Source organism: Drosophila eugracilis, unplaced genomic scaffold, assembly GCF_018153835.1.
Source record: "Drosophila eugracilis isolate 14026-0451.02 unplaced genomic scaffold, ASM1815383v1 contig_1317, whole genome shotgun sequence".
Lineage (NCBI taxonomy): Eukaryota > Metazoa > Arthropoda > Insecta > Diptera > Drosophilidae > Drosophila > Drosophila eugracilis.
In genome coordinates, this window is record NW_024572115.1 from 105,933 (window position 1) to 125,938 (window position 20,006).

The following is a 20,006-nucleotide window of genomic DNA, read 5'->3' on the forward strand; positions in this document are numbered from 1 at the left end:
AACTAATCGAATATGGTTTTAAATTTTAGAATATATTTATATTCATGTATATTCATTATTATATATATTCAAAAAAATTTAACGGAGATTTGTAAAGTTTATCTTTAGAACCCTAGTCTTTGTAAGGTATGTGATCATATTTTTATCGTTATCAATTTTCTGTTGTTGTTGATTATTAAAAATAAATATTGCTATTATGGTAGACAACTAATGTATTTCGATTTCTACACTTAGTCAATTAATTTATGAATTAATTTAAATAATTCCACATATAATCACTATCAACTAAATTAATCGAGTTACCGATTTCTCGCATCGAAAACAATAGAAGCAGTATATTTTGCGCCTTTAAACAGCTGATAGGGGTCGATAGTTTGAGAAAAATAAAGCCTCCTAATATCGAAGTTCTATAGGGCCCGAGGTCACCAGACAAATAACGCCACCTGATATCAATGATAATTTGATTGAATTTTAACCCATTGTCGCGATGTTATTGCCGCCAGATTGTTGGGAACACGATATAATCAATTTGGAGCAACAGCTTAAGCATTTCACCAGCAGCATCAGCAGTTAACCAGCCCCTCACAGCACAACAAAGCGTAACAAAAAGAAGCAGAAACATCAAAGTAGTGCCCAGCCAGCAGCTACCAAATATTTATATTAGATTTTCACTTTCCGGCTGGAAGTGCGCTCATTTTTTTGTTTTGTGATTATTTTGGCTGCTCCCACACACTCTCACACACACACAATCGCATACGGTGATTGCGCAATTCCAGTGGAACGAGTGCGGTGGTGTGCGGTGTGTGTGCGTGCGTGTGTGTAAACAACAAACGGACGAAAACGAAAAGGAAACAACGGGAATTGATTAGAACGAGTGGAGCTTTTGATGGGCAACTCGCAACCACGGTGCACGAGCAGAAGCCGAAGGACATCGCAGTGGCCACAAGGAACAGCGGAGCAAGGAGCCACAGCCACCGATCATCATTATCAGGAGGAGGAACAACACCAGGAGCAGCAGCAGCAGCAGCAACCGCCGCCGCCGCAGCAGCAGCAACAGGAACAGCAGGATCAAGCAAACCCTAGGAGAATCCAGTTCCAGACACAAACAAATCTTCAAACACAATCGAATCCTCCAGGCGAGGTGGAACAGCCCGTACAATCACAGCAGGTAATGACTAAGAAGAGGTGAAGGTGGAGTGGGTGGTTGTTTGCTATATAGGACAGGCTGATAAGGCGACTCATATATTTCTATATACATATGTATATATGTACACACATATACATACCTACATATATCGAGAGAGTGTTAGCCATGTTTTTCCTCGTCAGCGCGAAATAAATACTGCGTCATTAATGAGTGTTAGGTTCGCATTTTCCTTCATTCAATTACGACGCGGCTTTTGACCCCTGACCCCACCCCGTTCCACCATCCGAAAAAGAAAAACAAAACACAGCACGTGTGTGTGTGGGCGCTCTTTTCCGCACTTTTCAAATGCCCCAAGTGTATTTCCGCATTCGCATACGGAATTCATGGCCATGCCAATTGAGCCTCCCGCTGCGCAAATTCTGGCGCCCCCGTTATCAAATTCCGCCCTCCCGCGTTCTCCCTTTATACATATATATATGTATATATATGCTTGGTCTGAGTCTGAGGATCGCCTTGCCCACATGGAGATCCAAATCCATAGTTCTGTTCATATACTCAATGTGCGTGTGTGTAACCATACGGAATGGTGACCCTCAAGCAAAGAAACGCTGCCACAGTGGCGGTTCGAAATATTGGCACAAGTTCCTCAAAAACAAATAACTACTTCTTTATGTATGTCATTGAAAACTCTTTAAGAGATAAGGCTAGACCTTTTATGACCCAAAACTTGTAATATTTAATTTTATGAGTCATATTTGTTTTCTCATTGAAAGTTATATTGATTATTAAGCCGCATTTTAAGGCATAAACAAAAAGTTGTTTATCTAGAGCCTTTTATAGCAGCATTTCATATGAGTGCTATGTGTCTGCAGATAAGAAATCATAATAGTTACAAGGCAAACAAATGGTTCAGTCCTGGATTTTAGAACAGCAAACTAAGAACAACATGTTTTCGATCAACAAATTAGCATTAAATAATAATTAAGCAAAGATATCTAGTACAGTATAAATGGGAGAAAAACCTTTTCCTGAAGACCTTATGAACACAAACAAAAAGTTAAAACTCAATGACAACAAAATATTTAATCTAGGTTTCAAAGAAACCATAAAATATAAACTGAAAAACATATGGTCACTTTTAGGGGACATTACTGTATCGGCTGATTTCGATTCGCTCTCTCGCTCTCTTTTGCGATCCGATCCCAGCTGTTTGATCATCGGTGGCGTTGTTTGTTTGCAAAATATTCACAGGCCATAACGCACGTGTCGTCGCCTAGTGAACATCGCAAAATAGTTCTCCTACGCCTCCGTAGAAACGCATAGATAGTTAGATAGATAGAGTTCTGCGAACTCATTAGCTGAATTTCCCGGCGAAAACGGGTCGGGTAACCGTCGAAAACGAAGCAGGTAAGCCGTAATAAATCCGCTGTGCCCGTTTACAGCCGTTTTGTTGGCTTCAGCAATGGCTATTCAACAAACAGACTAGACCAGTCAGTCCGCCGCGTGTTCAGTGTATAATATTTGCTCGTAGTGAAGGGCATGAATGTGTATACCAAATCCTAATGATCTGCCGCCTTGTTTCAGCAACAGCTTTCCACCTGGAGTCTTGGCAGTCTTAGCGGTGGACGACTCAACTGGAGCTTCTCCGGGGCACGCAATTCATTTCGTCATCGAAACAAGGCGACGCGGAAGAGGTAGAATCTCTTTTAGCCTACTTTTTATGACACGTTTTAATACCAATCCATTTCCTTGCAGTTTGACTTCACTTCATGCCTCTCGTCGAGGCAAGACACAGTGGCACCGTCCTTTGACCAACTCAATCTTCAATTCGCACTTCAAAGAGTCCAGCCGTAACGATCTGTACCAAATCGAGCATCTGGTGGCCAAGGGAGCTTTCGGTGTGGTCTTTAAGGTTTGCAATAAGAGGGACAACAGCCAGTGCTACGCCTTAAAAGTGCTGAAGAAATCAAAGGTTGTTAAGAGTTAATTTTGTATGGTTGATGAGATTTAGTAACACCTTACCTCCTATTTCAGCTCATTGAGGACAACAGTGTAAGGCAGATTAAGGACGAGGCAGATATACAGAAGGTGTGCGGTCATCATCCGTTTATCGTGAAGCAAATTGATCTGTGGCAGAACCGCCACAACCTCCATATTCGTACGTTAAGATAGAGCATCCTTAATATATATTAATGTATACTAAACACCCTTACTTATTATAGTATCGGAGTACGTACCCAACGGTGAATTGTTCTCAAAAATAACTCACTTCTCCATTGATCTGGTTCGACTGTATATTGGCGAGATAGCACTTGCTTTGGGTGAGTAGATAGATTTTTAATCATATCAAAATGTTATATTATATGTACGCTTTTATAGATTTCCTGCATAACGCTGGGATTATATATCGTGATGCCAAGCCGGAGAACATCCTGCTAACGGAACAGTTTCACATAAAGCTTACCGACTTCGGCCTTAGCAAGTGGCTCAAACTGGGGGCCAACACGCGCACCATGTGTGGCACTTTCAAATACATGGGTACGATTTAAATCAACTTAAAAATTTAACAAATACAAAAAAACTTAAGAAATTAGATTTAGCTAGTAAGAGGCGCGCGCCGATCCATCGCAATCCAAATCGTTCAAAGGCATTTTCGAACAGAAAGCCCAGCGAAAGCAACTTAGAAGCAAAGGGAACAGAGCAGTATAGGAAATTAGAGCATCTATATATATATAACCTTCTGTTACGTTAGGATATACTATCATTTAAGTTACAAAACTATGTACATTTGAAAAGTGAAAGGTTATTTAACTAAAAAAAAAAAAGCAACTGTGAGCCGTGCGAAGAACAGTAAAACACTAAAAATTTATAACACAGATCAGACTTAAGAGGCATAACCGTAGCAGGCAGACGACAGTAAGGGAACAAGGGAAACCAAAGGGCACAGAGTCACAATATCGACATAACACTGTACATAGCCAGCACACAAACAAATCAGATATCCAATCAATCTCTCAATCTTAAGCCTAGAAAGTTATCGTGATGAACGCGCGTTCCCAGGTCTTTGATCTGACCATGGAGGGTCGTCAGGTGGACGAGGCGGTGGCCACCATATTTCACACCGTCCTCTTCCATCGCTGCCTGGGTAAATATATGTATACCGGTGATACCCAGTACTCGATTGGTACGGTCGGCTACACGGACGTCGATTGCAACTTTATTGACTTCACCTACGTGTGCTGCACCTCGGACAGCCTGACGCACAAGGTGAAGCGAGCCATCAACTCGTTCAGCGAGAAGCTGCGCTCTAATGAAAGTTGCGGCTCCGGCCAGATCAGCCTGGAGTTCTTCCAGAAAAAGAAGAACCGCTGGCCCTTCCCACAGGAATCAATTCCATGGGAGGTTTGGACAGTGCATCTGGATCTCATCAAGCACGAGAACGAGGACGAAAGGCAGCTGTGCCGCGAGAATGTCTCTGATCTCCTGACTGAGAAGGTCATTTACATTACCGAGCTGATGAATCGACACGATTATGTGCCCAAGACGCCCAGCCAAAGTGAACTGGATCTGATCTTTGACACATCCTTTCCGGACGTGCAGCCGTATCTGTTTAAATTCGATTACTCCACATCGGGCTCGGCGGCTCCCTCCATGGGTAATGCCATGAAGAAGATCATCAAGGAGACTCTCGCAATGTGACGGGCTGACGAAGGCGAAGGAGCATTGATCCTTTCACCTTTGTGTAGAAATGTCACACCAGTGGCTGCCTAATTCACCAATGTCCACACACATTAGTTCTTCGCGATTTTATTTATTTTTGTACTTTTCGTTTATTTTTTTTTTCCACCAACGTTATTGCATAATGTTTCTTTGCCCATGACCAAAGGGTGAGTCATTTACAAGGGTGATAAGATAATATACCAAGTAGTTAAATATATATATATATATGTTTATGGCATGTCCTTGCTGAACTAGATCGTTTTATGTTTAGGCTTTTCACTTCTATTGTTCTGCCTTAATGCTCTTAGTTGTTATTATTGCTTAAGTTATATTTACCACCGGTACACCACCCACGATCGATAATATTGGGTTAATCCTGGACTCCTTGTCCATTGTTGAGGATTCAAAAGGCTTTCTTGCAACGGAGCAGGGATGAATGTTATGTAGATAGCAATGGAGAGTTAGGAAAGTGTATTAAACTGCTAACATGTAGACCAATATTAACCTTTCTATAGACAGACTTTCCTTGCTCTAAGCTAGAAGCTGAAGGTGTGACTTATTACGCTGTGTATTCCCTCGATTATCCATGCAAAAACGTTCCACAAGTTAGCTTTGAGCTCCACTAAGCAAGCAATTACCTGTCAGCCGAGCAAATATATATTCTGTTAATTATAAAGTTATAATCGCCTGTGTAAATAACGAAAATGATGCAAGCTGCTGATGAAGGAGTTGAACAATAACAATAGAGAGATAAACCATCAAACATAAACCCATCTGAAAATCTAATGTTGAGAGATATGTAGTAGAACCGGGCAAGTAGCGGTGAAACGGTGAAGCGGTAGAGATGTATGAATAAAAGATTGTGATTGTACTTGTAGTGATTAAACGATAGTACCGAACTCTATACTATATGTATACATAGAGATCCGATATATAGATGTGTATGTATGTAAATCAATGTTTAAATGTAATATGTCCAAGCTATAAACAACAACAACAAAAAAAAAAAGTAATCGATAAATGTACTTTAAAACTTAACTAATATATTGTAATATCGAATTAAGCAGAATAAATCCTTTGAAGCTAAACGTTCAAAGTAGAAATGTAATTGGCCTTTTTTGCGATCATTTTTCAAATAAACCATTACGAATCACTTTTCAATCCCAGTTCCATTTATCGTTCTTTACCCAAAAGTGGTTCTCTATCCGTAACCCCCTTCTGGTATCATCTGATATTCGGCTTGCCGAATGATCGATCATTCATTCATTCATTCTGAGTTTACTTACTATTGCTTACTATATTTTGCCTTTCTCTCTGTTTACCATTTGTTTTGCGGGTGGGTAAAACGTTCTCCCCCTTTCTCGTATCTTTACAGCACCGGAGATTCTGTGCGGGGAACCTTATGGCCATGCGGTGGACTGGTGGGCCTTGGGCGTTATTGCCTGTCAGATGCTGACACAGAAGGTAAGCAAGCAAGCAAATCCGGTAGTCGGTGTAATCCAATAGGTAATAATAACCATTCATAGAATGCGAGCAGAGCATGCGCCATCTCGTCAATCTAATTTGTTTGTTTTTCCCATAGCTTAGCTTAGATCTTAGTTTGATGTGGAACTTAGGAACTGGTTTGCTGCATGTGCAGTGCATCTATGGGGGATTACTTTGGCCAGAGACTGAATGAGAAGCTCTATAATTTAAGCGAGGGCGCCGAGAGTTATGGGTATAATTGGTCTAGACATTAGAGCTATATAATCAAGTTGTTTTTTTTTTCTAATCAATTGGTTAGACATTTCTTTTAGATAGTTAAAGGGTAAACTTTATATGTTAGTTCTGTTTATGATTTTAGGATTTAGATCTTGGTTGTTCCCATTAAAAGTATCTTAAAGAACTGATAGCTTAACTTTTTGTTTTTCGATTTTTATTTAAGAATTTTCTCAGTCTATATAAAATCATATATACTTCTTCTCATATATACGTTATAACACTATCGTTATTAAATGTAGTTTCATTATGTTAGAACTCAAATAAAAAAAAAGGGTTTTTCATTTATAATGTATCCATGGGCGATACTCGTCGAGAGTGCAGGCTTCGTTCTTGTGGGTGTGTATTTTATCTTTTAAGAAGGACAGGTGATTGATCAAGGATTCAAGGGGTGCAAGGGTGGGTTAGTGGGTTTTAGGAGGGGTGTGTATATGGGTTTGTTGTCTTGCAATGACTAAGATTTAATTAAAATTACATTAATTAAATTATAATTATAAGTATTACTTTATGCCATCTTAGCGGTTTGTCCTGTTGTTTTTTTTTTTTTGTGTGTTGAATTGTTATGCCTAAGCGTGGTCATCTGACCATCTGATCCAGATCCACTTGGTTCTATTGTTCCTGGGCGCCATCTTCAGCTCTTCCCTTCCATATATGTGGGGTCATTTAGTTCTCCTCCATTTACAACTAAGGATACCACTAACTACGATCGTAATATTAAGACGCGCTGCCAAGGCGTAGCAGTGGGTGCAATGGTTGGGGATTTTGGAAAGTGGTGGTGCTGATGCTGGACTTGGTGGTTATTCTGGTCGTGGTGGTGGTGGTGGTGGTGGAAGGTAGTGGTGGAGTTGTGTGTTGTGTGTGGGTTAAGGCAAGGTGGTAGATGTAAAGCTCTTACTATCCCTAATTCTCCTTCGATTCGCTGCTCTCCTCTGATTCCTTGGACTCCGAGGAATCATCGGCCTTGGACTCGGACTTATCCGACTTGTCTTCCGATGATTTTTTTGGCTCAGCCGATGGTGGTGCTTGGGCAATGGGCTCGGCAATGGCTTCCGGACTCTTGGCCACGGGCTCGGCAACTGGTGCTGCTTCATCGATCTTCTTGGCCTCGGGCACAGCTGGGGCAGGGGCAGCGGCAGCTGGCTCTGGAGCACCAACAGCTGCTGTCTCCTCGGTCTTTGTCTGTTCTGGCAAGGCCTTGGCAATGGTCTCAGCGGCGGCGGCTGGCTGTTCCTTTTCCTGCTCCTTGACGGGCTCAGTCACCTTGGTGGCACCAGCTGGGGCCAATGGGGCATTGGTCTTCAGGACTGGAGCGGATTCGGCCACGGTCTCGGTGTTCTTTTGCTGGTCAACTGGCTTGGGGGCCTCACCGGACTTGGCCTGGGCAGCCTGAGCGGCAGGAGAAGCAGCAGGGGAGGATTCGATGGACTTCTTCTCAGGAGCAATCACCTGGATGTTGGTCTCAGACTTGGCAAGCTCAGGGGCAGCAGTGGGTGCAGCTTCGGCGGCCTTGGCTGGTTCCTCTGGTGCGGCAGCATCCTTCTTGGCTTCCTTTTGCTCGATTTCGTTGATCCTTTCCTGGCGGGCAGGCTGCTCGGCGGGGGCGGCTGTCTCCTTTTCGGCGGCAACTACGGCGGGAATGGCTGGCTCTTCGGCGGACTTGGCATCAATCTTGGGCTCCTGGGGCTTGGCCTCATCGACAACTTGCTTCTGGACCTCGGCATTGGCGGCAGGGGCTTCGGGAGCCAGTTCAATGGCCTTGGTAGCCTGGGGCTGGGCCTCGACGGCAACGGGTTCCGCTTCTGTGCGTGCGGTCTTCTCCTGCTTCTTTTCGGCTTCGGCGGGAACGGCTTCCTGGGCGGGCTTGGTCTCCTCGGGCAGGTTTTTCTTCTCGGGAATGGCCGGGGCAGTCTCTACGTCGGGCGCACTTGACTTGAGTTCCACGCTGTTGATCTCCTTGGCTGGCTCAGCTGCTGGAGTGATGACAGCAGCAGTGGGTTCTGGAGCAGCGGCCTTGGCTTCGATTTTAGGTTCCGGTGTCTTCTCCGCCTCCGGTTTCAAAGGAGCTGGCTCGACAGCAGTGGGCAACACGGTCTTGGTCAGCAACTCGGCCTTGGCACCGCTATCCGGCTGAATGGCCACCTCCTCATCGGGCACTGGGAGCGCCCAAACGCTGGCCAGGCACACGGTGGCCACGAAAAGCAATTGGCACTTCATTCTGCAGAGAAACAGGGTAGGAATTGATTTAGTATTGAGAGCTAGAGAGCTGCCAAGTCCCAACTGTTAGGTCTGAGATTCTGATGCACAATGATGACCCTCATCAGGTCGGACTTTCTATTCCGTTTTTTTAAATTCCCCAATCATCGTTTCGTCTTCCGTGGAATTACGTTTCGTTTGGTTCTTTTGTAATTCGATTAAATGAAATTTTCCACCTTTTGAATTAAATTGGTCTGGTCAGAGGCTGTCGTCGGTCGTTGGTCGTTGGTCACCCGTGACCAGTTCGTAGACCCGACCATCAGTCCTGCCTCCTTATTCCGAAATGTATGGCCCACTTAAGAGCGCCCACGAAAAGCGTTTAATTATTCAAATAAGCGGCACTTAAATGATGATCACTTAAGACCATCTGATAACGGGCTGACTTGCAAATTCAGATCTTCAAAACTCAAAACTAACCATCTGTGCTTGTATTTCCTTATGCTAATCAGCCGTTTTTATGGCCAAGACTATAAACTCTGATTAGGTTTAAAACAGATTCAAAAAAGAAAACCAAAGCTCAGATCTAACGGTCCCCCCGTAGCATAATTATAGATATTGTATCTGAGAGAGGTTCTTGAGCCCCAATAAATTATGTGCATTTGCATATATATGTACTCTCGTATAGCCATTGTAGCCATTTGCCTATGACCATTATATGTTACGTAATATTGGCTATGGTCGAGAAGCCCATGTACCCCCGAACGTCAAGATACGATCTTTTATAATTTACAAGCAGCTCTTGTTGGCCAAAAACAAAAAAAAAAAAGACAAAAAAAAACAACTGCATTTAGGTACGCTGCCAGAGACTTGGCAATCGAAACTCGTTAAGAAATAATGCTGCTGCTTGGTGATTTGCGAAATATACAAAACTTGGCCAAGCTGCTGGGTTCCACCCAAATGCATTTCGTTGGGCCAAAGATGCAGATAAGGCAGGTTCCTCAAAAACCTTGCTCATTTCTTTTCTTCTTTCTTTTTTTTTTTCAAAAGGATATATATATAGCAGATATATAACCTTTCGATACCTTGGCCTTGATGGCCATTAACTTACTCACCTTATGATTGAAGCGGCTAGTTAGTCGGTTTAAAGAACTTTTTTTGTTTTTGTATTACTTTTGGCACACTGTGTATCTCTTAGATACACTTTTTGTTATGGTTTTACGTTTGTTTTTTCTTTTTCGATTTTATGTTTCGAAAATATTCTGGGATTTCGTTACGCGCCCTGCAACAAAACACACAACGCACAAAGTTAAAAAAAATATATATATAGTTTGAAAAAAAAAAGTAGTTAGATTATATAGATGTGATTATGATGATGGGTTATATAGATAGATAGATATATAGATATATATATATATATATATTAGGTATATATATATATATTAGGTATATATTCTTAATCCACACTGCGCTGCTGGCCTGGCCTGCCGCGTGTTCTCACCGGTCAGTTTCAAGAAACACTTTGAGTGGATGCCAGCTTGCCGGGGCGTTTATATACACTCGGCGGCGGATCACAACGAACGAACCCAATGCCCGATGCCCCGAAGTCGACGTCGGCAGAGCATCGGCGGTATAGCCATAGACAGCGTGCTAGGCACGAACGTCGCAGCAGCGGCAAGAAGCAGCAGCAGCAGCAACAGCAACAGCAGCAAGCCGCATCTTTTAGAGGATGATGGGGCAGCGGGAATGCGTACGTGAGAGGCCTCTTCCACAGGAAGGATACCTGGATATTTTTAGTCTAAGCCGGGGTCTGGAAAAAACCAAAACCAAAAAGCCAACTATGGCGAAGCCCCCCGAAAGAAGAAGAACCCTTTCTCCATAAATAGACAGCAAATTGTTCGGCTCGGGCCTCTGTCTATTTTTAAAGCGAATGCAATTTGTAAGTCTTCGGCGCAGAGCTCCTCTTTGGCCAGACCGCAGCTATACAGATATATATATATATGGCGGAGGATCTATTTATAAATCGAACTAGCCAGGATCGGTTGCCGTTCTTGCTGATCGATTGCCATAAGCGTCATTAAACGCAGCACGATTTTCAAATGCAGTTGGTACGAGATGATAATATCAGCAATCAGCCAGGGCCAAAGAAAAATGCTTAATTGTGGTTCATTGCAATTGGCGGGGTCGGTTGGTTGGATGGTTGGTTGGTTGGTTAGTTGGTAGGTTGGTTGGTTAGCTGGTTGGCTGCTTGGTTAGCCGATCGGAGGCGGCAGAGGAGTTGGCAAAAAAAAAAAAACAAAAAAAAAATTAAAAGAAAACCGGTATCAATCGAGAGACGGGATTAGGGGACGGGGCTTTAGCTTGCCTCTGCGCCTATCTGCTAGAGAGCTCCACCACGCCATCAGCCATCACACTCCAAGAACTTTTAGCAATCGAACCAAAGACGGACCAAAGCCAGTGGCGGCCAGAAGAGGACCACTGAGACCAGACCAGGCCAGGCTCGAGCCTCGATCCGGCATCCGAGGAACATCATTAACATAATCAAAGCAGGGGGTTTCCGATCGTTGATTATCTTAGAATGATAAATGCCTTGGGGCAGCTCCAAACAGGCCTGCCGATTCTTTTTATAGACTCTGGGCAGATATATATATATATATGTTATATACCCAAAAGGATAGTTTGTGGATAGTTTGTGGAAAGTTCCATTCTCAGGCAGAAAGTGATATTAAACGGGGGCGCTAAATTGCCCAGCAGCTTTTGTCGCTTTCAAATATTTACATCCTCCAAATTGGGCAGCCAAAAGTGAAACAGCCATCAAGATACTTATGCACCCGAAAAAATCAGGTCAATATATGATAATTTGGCTAATTTGTTAACTTATATGGCTTTAGATTTAATATATCTATTCCAATAGATCATAGAATATGAGTAATGTTATAGATCTTTAGCTTTTATAAGGGATATTCTTATATAGAAGATAATAGGAGTAGATGGTAGTGGATAGTAGTAGATATAGTAGTAGGTACTAGTTGATATAGTAGTAGATATGGTAGTAGATAGTAGTATATATGGTAGTAGATATAGTAGTAGGTAGTAGTTGATATGGTAGTAGATAGTAGTAGATATAGAATATCTTTATGGATCGCATACTATGTCTAGTTCCCAACAAATCTAATATATATTATATAAATAATAAATATATCAAGAATTTTCAACTTAATAGATCGTAAAATATAACTTTGATCCTTTTTAATTATTTGATATCATAAAGAACATATTTCTTCAGATCTCTCTTAATAGTAGTCATATAATACCATTTGGATTTTAAAATATCCATACAAGAGTATCAATAATATCTTAAAAGATCACTCATATTCTATTTGATAGATCATAAAATATAGTATTGATCCTATTTGATCATATATTTTTTTGTTAAGATCCTAAATTTCTCAAGAAATAATTTAATACCTGAATGGATCATATAATATGGCATACATCTTCATAAATCTGTATATATTATATCAATAATATCTTAATAGATTAATAATTTGCCACCTAATAGATCATGCAATACCATTTTGCTCCTATTCGATTATATAATATCATTAAATCTTAATAAATCATATAATCAGACTTAGATCCAAATATATCTATCTGTGTTAAATTAAAAATATCTTAATATATCGATACCTTCCCCTTAACAGGTCATACAATATCATTTTCCTCCTATTAGATCAATTAACATCAAATGATATCCTGATTGAGGGATCATAGAACAGCATATCTTATATAGAACCTTATTTATAGCCCAATTCCCATTCCCATCTAATTTTTTCTTTTCGTGTACACCCATAAACACCGAAATGCCTTATAGAAGAGATACGGCTGCGTCGACGTCTCTCTAAGGTCAGACGATCGTTTAGCGGAAAAGTTCTGGGGGAGCTCTTGAGTTAAACGTGCTCTGATTGGATTTGGAAAGAGTCTGATTTGAGAATGGTCATGATAGTAGTACTAATGGTGCCAGATAGTAACAGAGATGGAAAAGATAAACGAGGGAAAGCCGCTGTCGAAGAATAAAAACTATATACTCGTACCTATATATTCGAATGCGACCCATCTGTTTATTTATGACCAGATTTTGGGTTCTGTTTTTCGGGTTTTATGAGCCTATGGATTATCAGACTGTCTACCTGTCTGCCCGTTCACCAATAATCTACATACATATGCACAGGATTGGTCACGTTGTTGCGTACGCGTACCTAGGAGGGAAACTTGTAAATTGTATGCAAAAAGCAAAAAACCAAAACTAAAAACCAAATACCCAGAACCCGAAGGGAAACCTTTTATGACCTGCCAGTCAGTCAGTTAGTATGTCGTTTTGCTAATTTTGAAGGTCGATCATCTATAGCGCCGTAGCGATCTCGTCACGAAAAATGAATCTCATAATCTTTAGATATTTGCGTTTAGAAAAATCATGCATAATTGCAATTATTATTAAAGTTGCTCAATGTTTTCCATGGATGAACGGCTGACCAGTCAGCTAGCCAGCCAGACAGCCAGCCAGTAGCAACTATTTTGTTCATGAAAAAAAGATGACGAGCTACAGTGATCATAATCTAAACTTAACTTTATTTTAAATCGCAACTTTACGAGTATATTTATAGATTCTGTTAAATCGTTTTGGTTTTTAACTGTTTGCATGTCCTTGGATATGTCTAGTCTTAGTGCTAGAATATACCTACCCTAGTAGTCTTTTAATTACACGATCTAAAACAGAACTTAAGCTCTTGGCTGGAGTAGAGGCCAAGTTAGTGGGAAAACCAGGCTAAACTTGGAACACTTGAATCTCAGCTAAGGTAGTCGATGCCCTTAGAAAAGTTGGGATTGTGGGTATTAGTAGTTCGAAGTTTAAATACTCTTTTATAAGTTAGAAATATAAAGATGCCATTAGGTCTTATTAACTTGTGATTATTAAGGTTATTAACTTCTATTCTTTGGACAGAAAGTACAGATTATGGAGTGATTAGCTTAGAAAGTAAGCCTATGAACCTTAATCTTTTCTAATTCCTAGCTAAATCAGGTACTGACCTACCTTACCAAAAAGATAACACCCACCAAAAGGGCATTTATAAATATGTTCTCCTTTTAAAAAGCAGCACAGAAACCCAAACCCAAGACCAAGCCCAGTACCCCATTCCTCTGCCAAATCAAATGCAACACTTTTTGGCATTAAGCTAGCCTGGTAAAGATGCTGGAAAATTGGCCAGGTACGAGATGGCATTGCTTTTGTAGCCGATCCTCCTTTTCCTCCTCCTCCTTCTCACGGCGTGTCCTCCAAAAACTGAAGAAGAACTGATGGAAGGAGTAAAGAGTTAAGGAGGAGTTGCATCAGCATCAAGCACTTGGCCAAGTGGTTGGCCAGTTAATGGTTGCACTGGTCTGCTCATTTTCTTGCGACATTTTTATGCTCTTGAGTTGCATAAATATTTGCGGAGACCGCAAAAGGGAACTGGAACCACTTCTGGACGTAGATTTTCTGCTGGCTCTTTGCAACACGCCAGCGAAAGCAATAAATTTGTGCGCCGGCGGACACGACTTGGTTGGGGTCTTGGGTTTCGGTTGGGGGGGAGGATTGGGGTTTTTGGTCTTGAGGAATGGGGAATAGGCACGATACTGGTAGTGGTCTCCTATCATATAATATAAAATGCACATGCGTTGCAATCAACATCAACATTGTCCTGGTCGTCAACGCAAAAGCGAAAGGGAGAACTAGCATAGATCGCGAGGCAGGAGCATTATCATCATCATTATCATTATCATCCAGAAAGGTAATTACACAGGACAACAAAGAAATTGTACTGTAACTAAATAGGAGTTCATGGTTCTAAGTTGACTAGGAGATCTTTCTTCTTTTTGCTCTTTAACTTAGGTTAATGTCAGGAAAACCCAAATAACCAAAAACTAACCAACTTAGATCACCTTGTTGCTTAGTGTTTTCTGTGCAGCAAAGATTGCTGCATGCCACATACCCAACCGTGGCATATACACATACTCTCTTACTAGACCTGCGATCAGCAGTAAAGCAGAAAAGCAGCAGCAGCAGCAGCAGCAGCAGCAGCAGCAAACCAGCGGCAGAATCGCCTTTGTATCTCATGGATACATAACTCTTTGTTATTGGCCTTGAATGTCCTAAGCACGGAAAAGAGGTCATTGTCGCATAATACACCGCCTGTTGTCCATAGCCTGTCCAGCCTGTCCAACTGGTGGACAATGACAGTGAACAGTGGCGAATCCATGATACCCCCAAGGGGGACAAAAAAGAATCTATGCGCTATGCACTTTTATCCACCTCTGCGCGATGTTCGCCTTTTCTGTTTTGAAATTTGTAATTAAAGTAGACACGCATTTTAATGACTGTAATTGAAAAAAGGGCCCAGCCCATGATGGTCATGTGGTTGTCGGATTGTCGGTTGCTCCTTGGGCGATCAAAGAGATTGCAATACAAGCTAGAAGTGATGTATATACAAGGTAACTATCTACAAAATGCATTTTAAAGAACTTCAAAAAAACAAAAAACAACTTAAGCAACAACTTATTATTACGAAATGCTGAGCTGAGCCATCAACCAACTCATCTTGGCCAAATCGCAGAGCACTTCCTGCCACGTTTGTTTAGGGCTCCGATGGCCTCCATATCTCCATTGGTAACTTAATACTTAACACCCGTAAAATCGCAATGATTATCTGAACAAAAATATACAAAAAAGAAAAAAAATATCTTGCAGATTGTTTTCGGTTTTTGCTGCTGCGCACTTTGGTTTTCTCAATCTGTTCTTGTCACTTGTATCTTTTTTTTTTTGGCTGAGTTCGCTGACTATGCAATATACGATGTACAGTCGATTAAGACAATTATCTCTGGACATTAATTCTAGGAAATATAAAAATAATAATCACTATCAAGCACTAAACTTTGTCGCTATGATAATTGGCCAACCAACCAAACGGCGGGCAGCTGGAGAAGGTAGCCGGTTGATGACCTATGATAGTTCAACGCGAAAAAGATAGATTTCAGCTATCCATGACTGGGCCAGGGCCATTCTAATGATAACTCTATGATCTAGTTAGCCAAATCAAACTATTTGGCTACACAGGAGGAGGAAATCTGAATATAGGATTCTAAGGTAGTTATGAAACTGTAAGCTATTTTGTAATGACAAAGACCTTGAAGTTGATAGCCTTTCATGTTGCAAATTGTAAACATTTTCCATCAACAAAAATGTCATATTAATTTGTCACCTTTTAGATAGATAGATAGACATTTTGTAATAGAGCTCTCCATAGTTTTGTAGTATAACTTTTTGATGGAGTGACAGTTGACCGCCGTGGCGGTCCCTTCTGACGGTCAGGCTAGCTTCCAATGTCCAGCTCACGTGCCGGCAATTACAATTACCATGCGTCACATTGTCAGCGATAAAACACAGATATAATATGGACAGAGATTGCCCAGTGTCGTTGTCGTCGTCTGCGGGAACCAGAGCAGAATCAGTGGAGCGCTCGTCTCATCTCATTTCGCAACTTGTTTTCGAATCAACGAACCAGGAAGGTGGCATGGTCAGACCCTGCTGCTGTCTATCCCCCCACCCCCGCCGTTATATCTATCTACCATTCCTGATCATTACCCATCTATCTCTTTCTCTCTATTTCTATCTCGCTTGGCTGTGATTTAATTTAATTTTTCTAAGCACAACCCAAACTGTTTCACTTTGTCAACATTTCGTTGTTTGTCAGTTGGCGGCCGCCGCCATCGCATTGATTAAGCTTAATTTGGTTGCTCCAAATGCAGGTCAAACCTTTCGAAATCTCTCGGCATTAGGCCGAGTGCTCAATGCATCCTAACTATGGCTTATTATATATTCCTCTTTATATGCTATATGATCACCTTGAAATCTGGGAAATCTGGATCTTTAGATGACTAACAAACTAAGACTGCTGACATTTTCCAAATGCCACCTGCTGGTGAAAGTGACAGTCTCCAGTCCAGCTTCTAATCATAAATTACATTTTTTTTTTTATTTTTTTTTTTGGGGTCATGTCTGAGCTGGACGACAACCCACTGTTAAGTTCAAGTGCGTGCATTGCTCGGACTGGGATGGGAATCATCCTCCTCCATCAGCAGCATCCAAATCCCCAACATCTACTAGTACTAGTATTCAAGTGCAGCTACTGTAATTAGCAGCTAGTCAGTGTCAGTAAGTGGCTTTTACATGACAATTGCATTTGTCAAATTAGATTTGCATGAATTTTGTTATTCTATACAAAAGGGGAGTTGGCTGTAGGTTTATGAAACTAAATATATACTGGGAAATCTCTAGAAGCCTATATATAGTTTAGAGATAACCAAAGTTAAACCATCAAGAGAGCTTCTTTAGTTCTATCAAATCCATGAAAATCATGAAATGACTTTCTAGAAAAATCCCTATATACTAGTCATACTAAGTATTTCCAGCGTCGATCTACCCCAATATCAATCATCCACTTCCCCATTTCTCCCTGCTAACTAGATCATAGATCCAGAAAGTACTCGGCAAGTGAGAGTGCGAGTATTACAGCAATCTCCATGGTGACAACGACAATAAGCACATCCAAGTTGACAGCATCCCAGCACAACCACCAGCAACGACGTCAACTCAACAAAAAATTGTCTATTTCTATTTTGAAAAGTAGTCAAAGTAGTCGCCCGCTAATTGAATCCAATTTGCATGCATTAGCGCTCGTGGAGCCGCCGAGCTGAGATTTACCGGGCGGCTAGTTTGGCATGGGTCTTATCCAAGTTGGGTTATCCAGATTTCTTTATATATATGTCTTCATAACTATCTTTTCGTAATCACCATAATTGCAGCGTTCTTTGCAGACTCTCATCATTGCAGGAATTTATTGAAATAGATCGTTAGATGGGTTCTTATGAAAACTCTTAAGGGAGGGGGGCGCCAAATTACAAAAGTTGATTGTCAAGTGCTTCCTGAATAATGCTAATAGTTAGTTTTATGTTATATATGATATATAGGTGCAATTGGATTAGGAATAAGTCATATTATTTGAGGATTATTCTGAAAGAGGTTTTATGTCTTTTTGAATTAGTTTTAGTATTGTTAAAAATGATTAATTGGGGATTCCAATACTTTCTTTTTGTAAAAGTAACAACTTCTACTTATATGTCAAGGAATATTTCTGAAAAATCTGGAAAATTCCTAAAACAAAGTTAGTTAATTAATGTTTAGGCGACCCCAATCTTAGCTTAATGTGATTAACTTCATTAGATAAGTTTATTCATCAAGCTAAAGCCAAGTTATTCATACTTTCTAATTAGGTGATAATTTAGTGTACATTTTCCACTACTTTTCTTTATTTTTTCTGCTATATTTATTATCAAGATTTGTGGACTAAAACTCAGAGCAGAAATAAGAGAACTATGGAATGGTATACTCGTACTATGTGTCATTTTTCTAGTTTATGTTTATTCTAGGTTATTTATCGAGTTCCATCGCAAAAAAAAGAAGAATGAAAAAAAACCCAAACCATATAGAGCTGACACTTGTGATTTGCGTATTTGCGTGTTCATGCGTCTGGTCGGAATTGTTTGGTTATTTGGATATGATTCAGGGCGCCACCATTAGCATTGTTCGGCTGATCGTGTTGTCACCGGACGCTAATTATTGTTTTGCTGACGGGCTGACGAGCGAGGGGAGGAGAAAACAAACAGAGGTGGCTCATCGGTTTGGTACCTGGCCATGGAATTCTCGGAGTTGCAGATATAAGAAACTTGAATTCCTATAGTTTCCCATTCTTTCTATAGTTTTTGTATACAGATCAGATTTAGAGGTTCTCCAATTAGAGATCAAAGAGGTTATAGCGAAGGTTTGAAACTTGACTAGTTTCCCATAATCGCAAAAAAGTATACCTTAGCAAAAATGTTAGTATGGAATCTATCAGATCAATAATACTCATTTATACTCCATTGCAGTCACCTAACATAAAACGTCACCTGTTGCTACGTCGTCGAGAGAGTTCGGAACCAGATGACGTTTTGTCCAATGCTCCATCCATTGCCCAGATCAATGGTTGCCTGCAGGACAGTGATGCCGACAACGAAGACTTTCTGCCGGAGGAGGTCCAGCAGCTCTCCCACGAGGGCAGGGATGTCCTTCGCAAGCTACTAACCATAGAGCCGCGTCAGCGCATCCGCAGTGTGATGGCACTTCAGAGGATTGCCCTCTATAAGGGCTATAACCTGACCTCCAAGCAGCTTATTAGTGTGAGTTTAGGATTATTAAGAGATAGCAAACCCTTTTACTAATGGAATTTCTAATTAACAGCTCTCTCCACGAGATATTATAGCAAGAGATGGAATCAGGATCTACGAGGACAGACAGTACGACCAGGTAACAAGCCAGTGTGCTATCGATGCATTCCTGGACTTCTAAAAAGCGAATAGGAAACGGAAACGGAAACGGAAGCCATCCACAACGAAATCACAAGAACAAAATGTTCAGCCATAAACAATTTCCAATTTTTTCGGTATTATTTAAACTTTATCTTTCCATTAAACTTATAAATTCCTACAAATTATGTTAACTCAATTAGCTAAAGGCTTTAATTTGCATGTAAACTTCTTTGAAAGTGAACAAATTTTTTATTAAATGTTAAAGTAATTATACAGAAATTATATTTGCAATTATGGTCAAAGGTTATAGTGATAAAATTAACAAAAAAAATTGATTACTAATCCAGCAATATATATGCCACTTTTTTATAGAACTTTTTGTTTTCTTTTTATTTATTTTCGTGCTCAAGTTGTAATTTAAAGAAAAGAAGTCACTTTAGTCCAAAAATGCCAAAATTAAATGTTTATATTGTTCTTAAAAAATAAAACGTGCCTTTAAATTTAAACATTGGTTAAGTTTGTGGTTTCTAAAAATCTTGGAATCTTGAATAAAGGTTATAGAAAATCCAAGTAATCACTCAATGGATTACAGCTAAGAACTACTTTCACATAATTTAAACTTAATGAAAATTTTTAATAAAAAAGTAATTTCAGTGAAAGTTCCACTTAATCCATATCTACTAGCTAACTGCTTTCATTCTGTAAAACAACTTCAAATTTTCATTTTCCTTTCTCTTGGTATCCCTGGCCA

At 40.6% G+C, this 20,006-nt stretch overlaps 3 protein-coding genes across 4 annotated transcripts; 2 read left to right on the top strand and 1 right to left on the bottom strand.

Annotated features, from left to right (window-relative positions):
* The first annotated feature begins 341 nt into the window (after nt 1–341).
* LOC108106049 (serine/threonine-protein kinase S6KL) lies at nt 342–19,686 on the top strand. Of its 2 annotated transcripts, none has more exons than XM_017212904.1 (9): nt 342–1,168; nt 2,738–2,841; nt 2,903–3,119; nt 3,182–3,305; nt 3,370–3,468; nt 3,527–3,685; nt 6,243–6,331; nt 18,836–19,126; nt 19,188–19,686. In XM_017212904.1, the coding sequence occupies exons 1-9, from the start codon at nt 887–889 to the stop codon at nt 19,293–19,295; spliced, it is 1,473 nt and encodes a 490-aa protein (XP_017068393.1). In that variant the 5' UTR covers nt 342–886; the 3' UTR covers nt 19,296–19,686. The 2 variants fall into 2 exon arrangements, with proteins under 2 accessions (XP_017068393.1, XP_017068392.1); XM_017212903.2 differs by having other exon boundaries at nt 344–1,168; nt 2,732–2,841; nt 19,188–19,684.
* LOC108106051 (autophagy-related protein 101) lies at nt 3,695–5,975 on the top strand. Its single transcript, XM_017212906.2, has one exon. The coding sequence runs from the start codon at nt 4,190–4,192 to the stop codon at nt 4,844–4,846; it is 657 nt and encodes a 218-aa protein (XP_017068395.1). The 5' UTR covers nt 3,695–4,189; the 3' UTR covers nt 4,847–5,975.
* On the bottom strand, nt 6,766–10,396 carry LOC108106050 (protein bangles and beads). Its single transcript, XM_017212905.2, has 3 exons — nt 10,317–10,396; nt 9,931–10,097; nt 6,766–8,840 (listed from the first exon to the last, which is right to left on the bottom strand). The coding sequence occupies exon 3, from the start codon at nt 8,837–8,839 to the stop codon at nt 7,526–7,528; it is 1,314 nt and encodes a 437-aa protein (XP_017068394.1). The 5' UTR covers nt 8,840; nt 9,931–10,097; nt 10,317–10,396; the 3' UTR covers nt 6,766–7,525.
* Nucleotides 19,687–20,006: the final 320 nt, after the last annotated feature.

What these genes read in the sequence shown, in the direction of transcription:
- LOC108106051 (XM_017212906.2), top strand. Translation starts at nt 4,190, where the DNA reads ATGAACGCGCGTTCCCAGGTCTTTGATCTGACCATGGAGGGTCGTCAG.
- LOC108106049 (XM_017212903.2), top strand. Translation starts at nt 887, where the DNA reads ATGGGCAACTCGCAACCACGGTGCACGAGCAGAAGCCGAAGGACATCG. An exon ending in AGCCCGTACAATCACAGCAG is followed by an intron (nt 1,169 to 2,731) that starts GTAATGACTAAG and finishes GCCTTGTTTCAG; the next exon opens with CAACAGCTTTCCACCTGGAG. An exon ending in CGAGATAGCACTTGCTTTGG is followed by an intron (nt 3,469 to 3,526) that starts GTGAGTAGATAG and finishes ACGCTTTTATAG; the next exon opens with ATTTCCTGCATAACGCTGGG.
- LOC108106050 (XM_017212905.2), bottom strand. Translation starts at nt 8,839, where the DNA reads ATGAAGTGCCAATTGCTTTTCGTGGCCACCGTGTGCCTGGCCAGCGTT.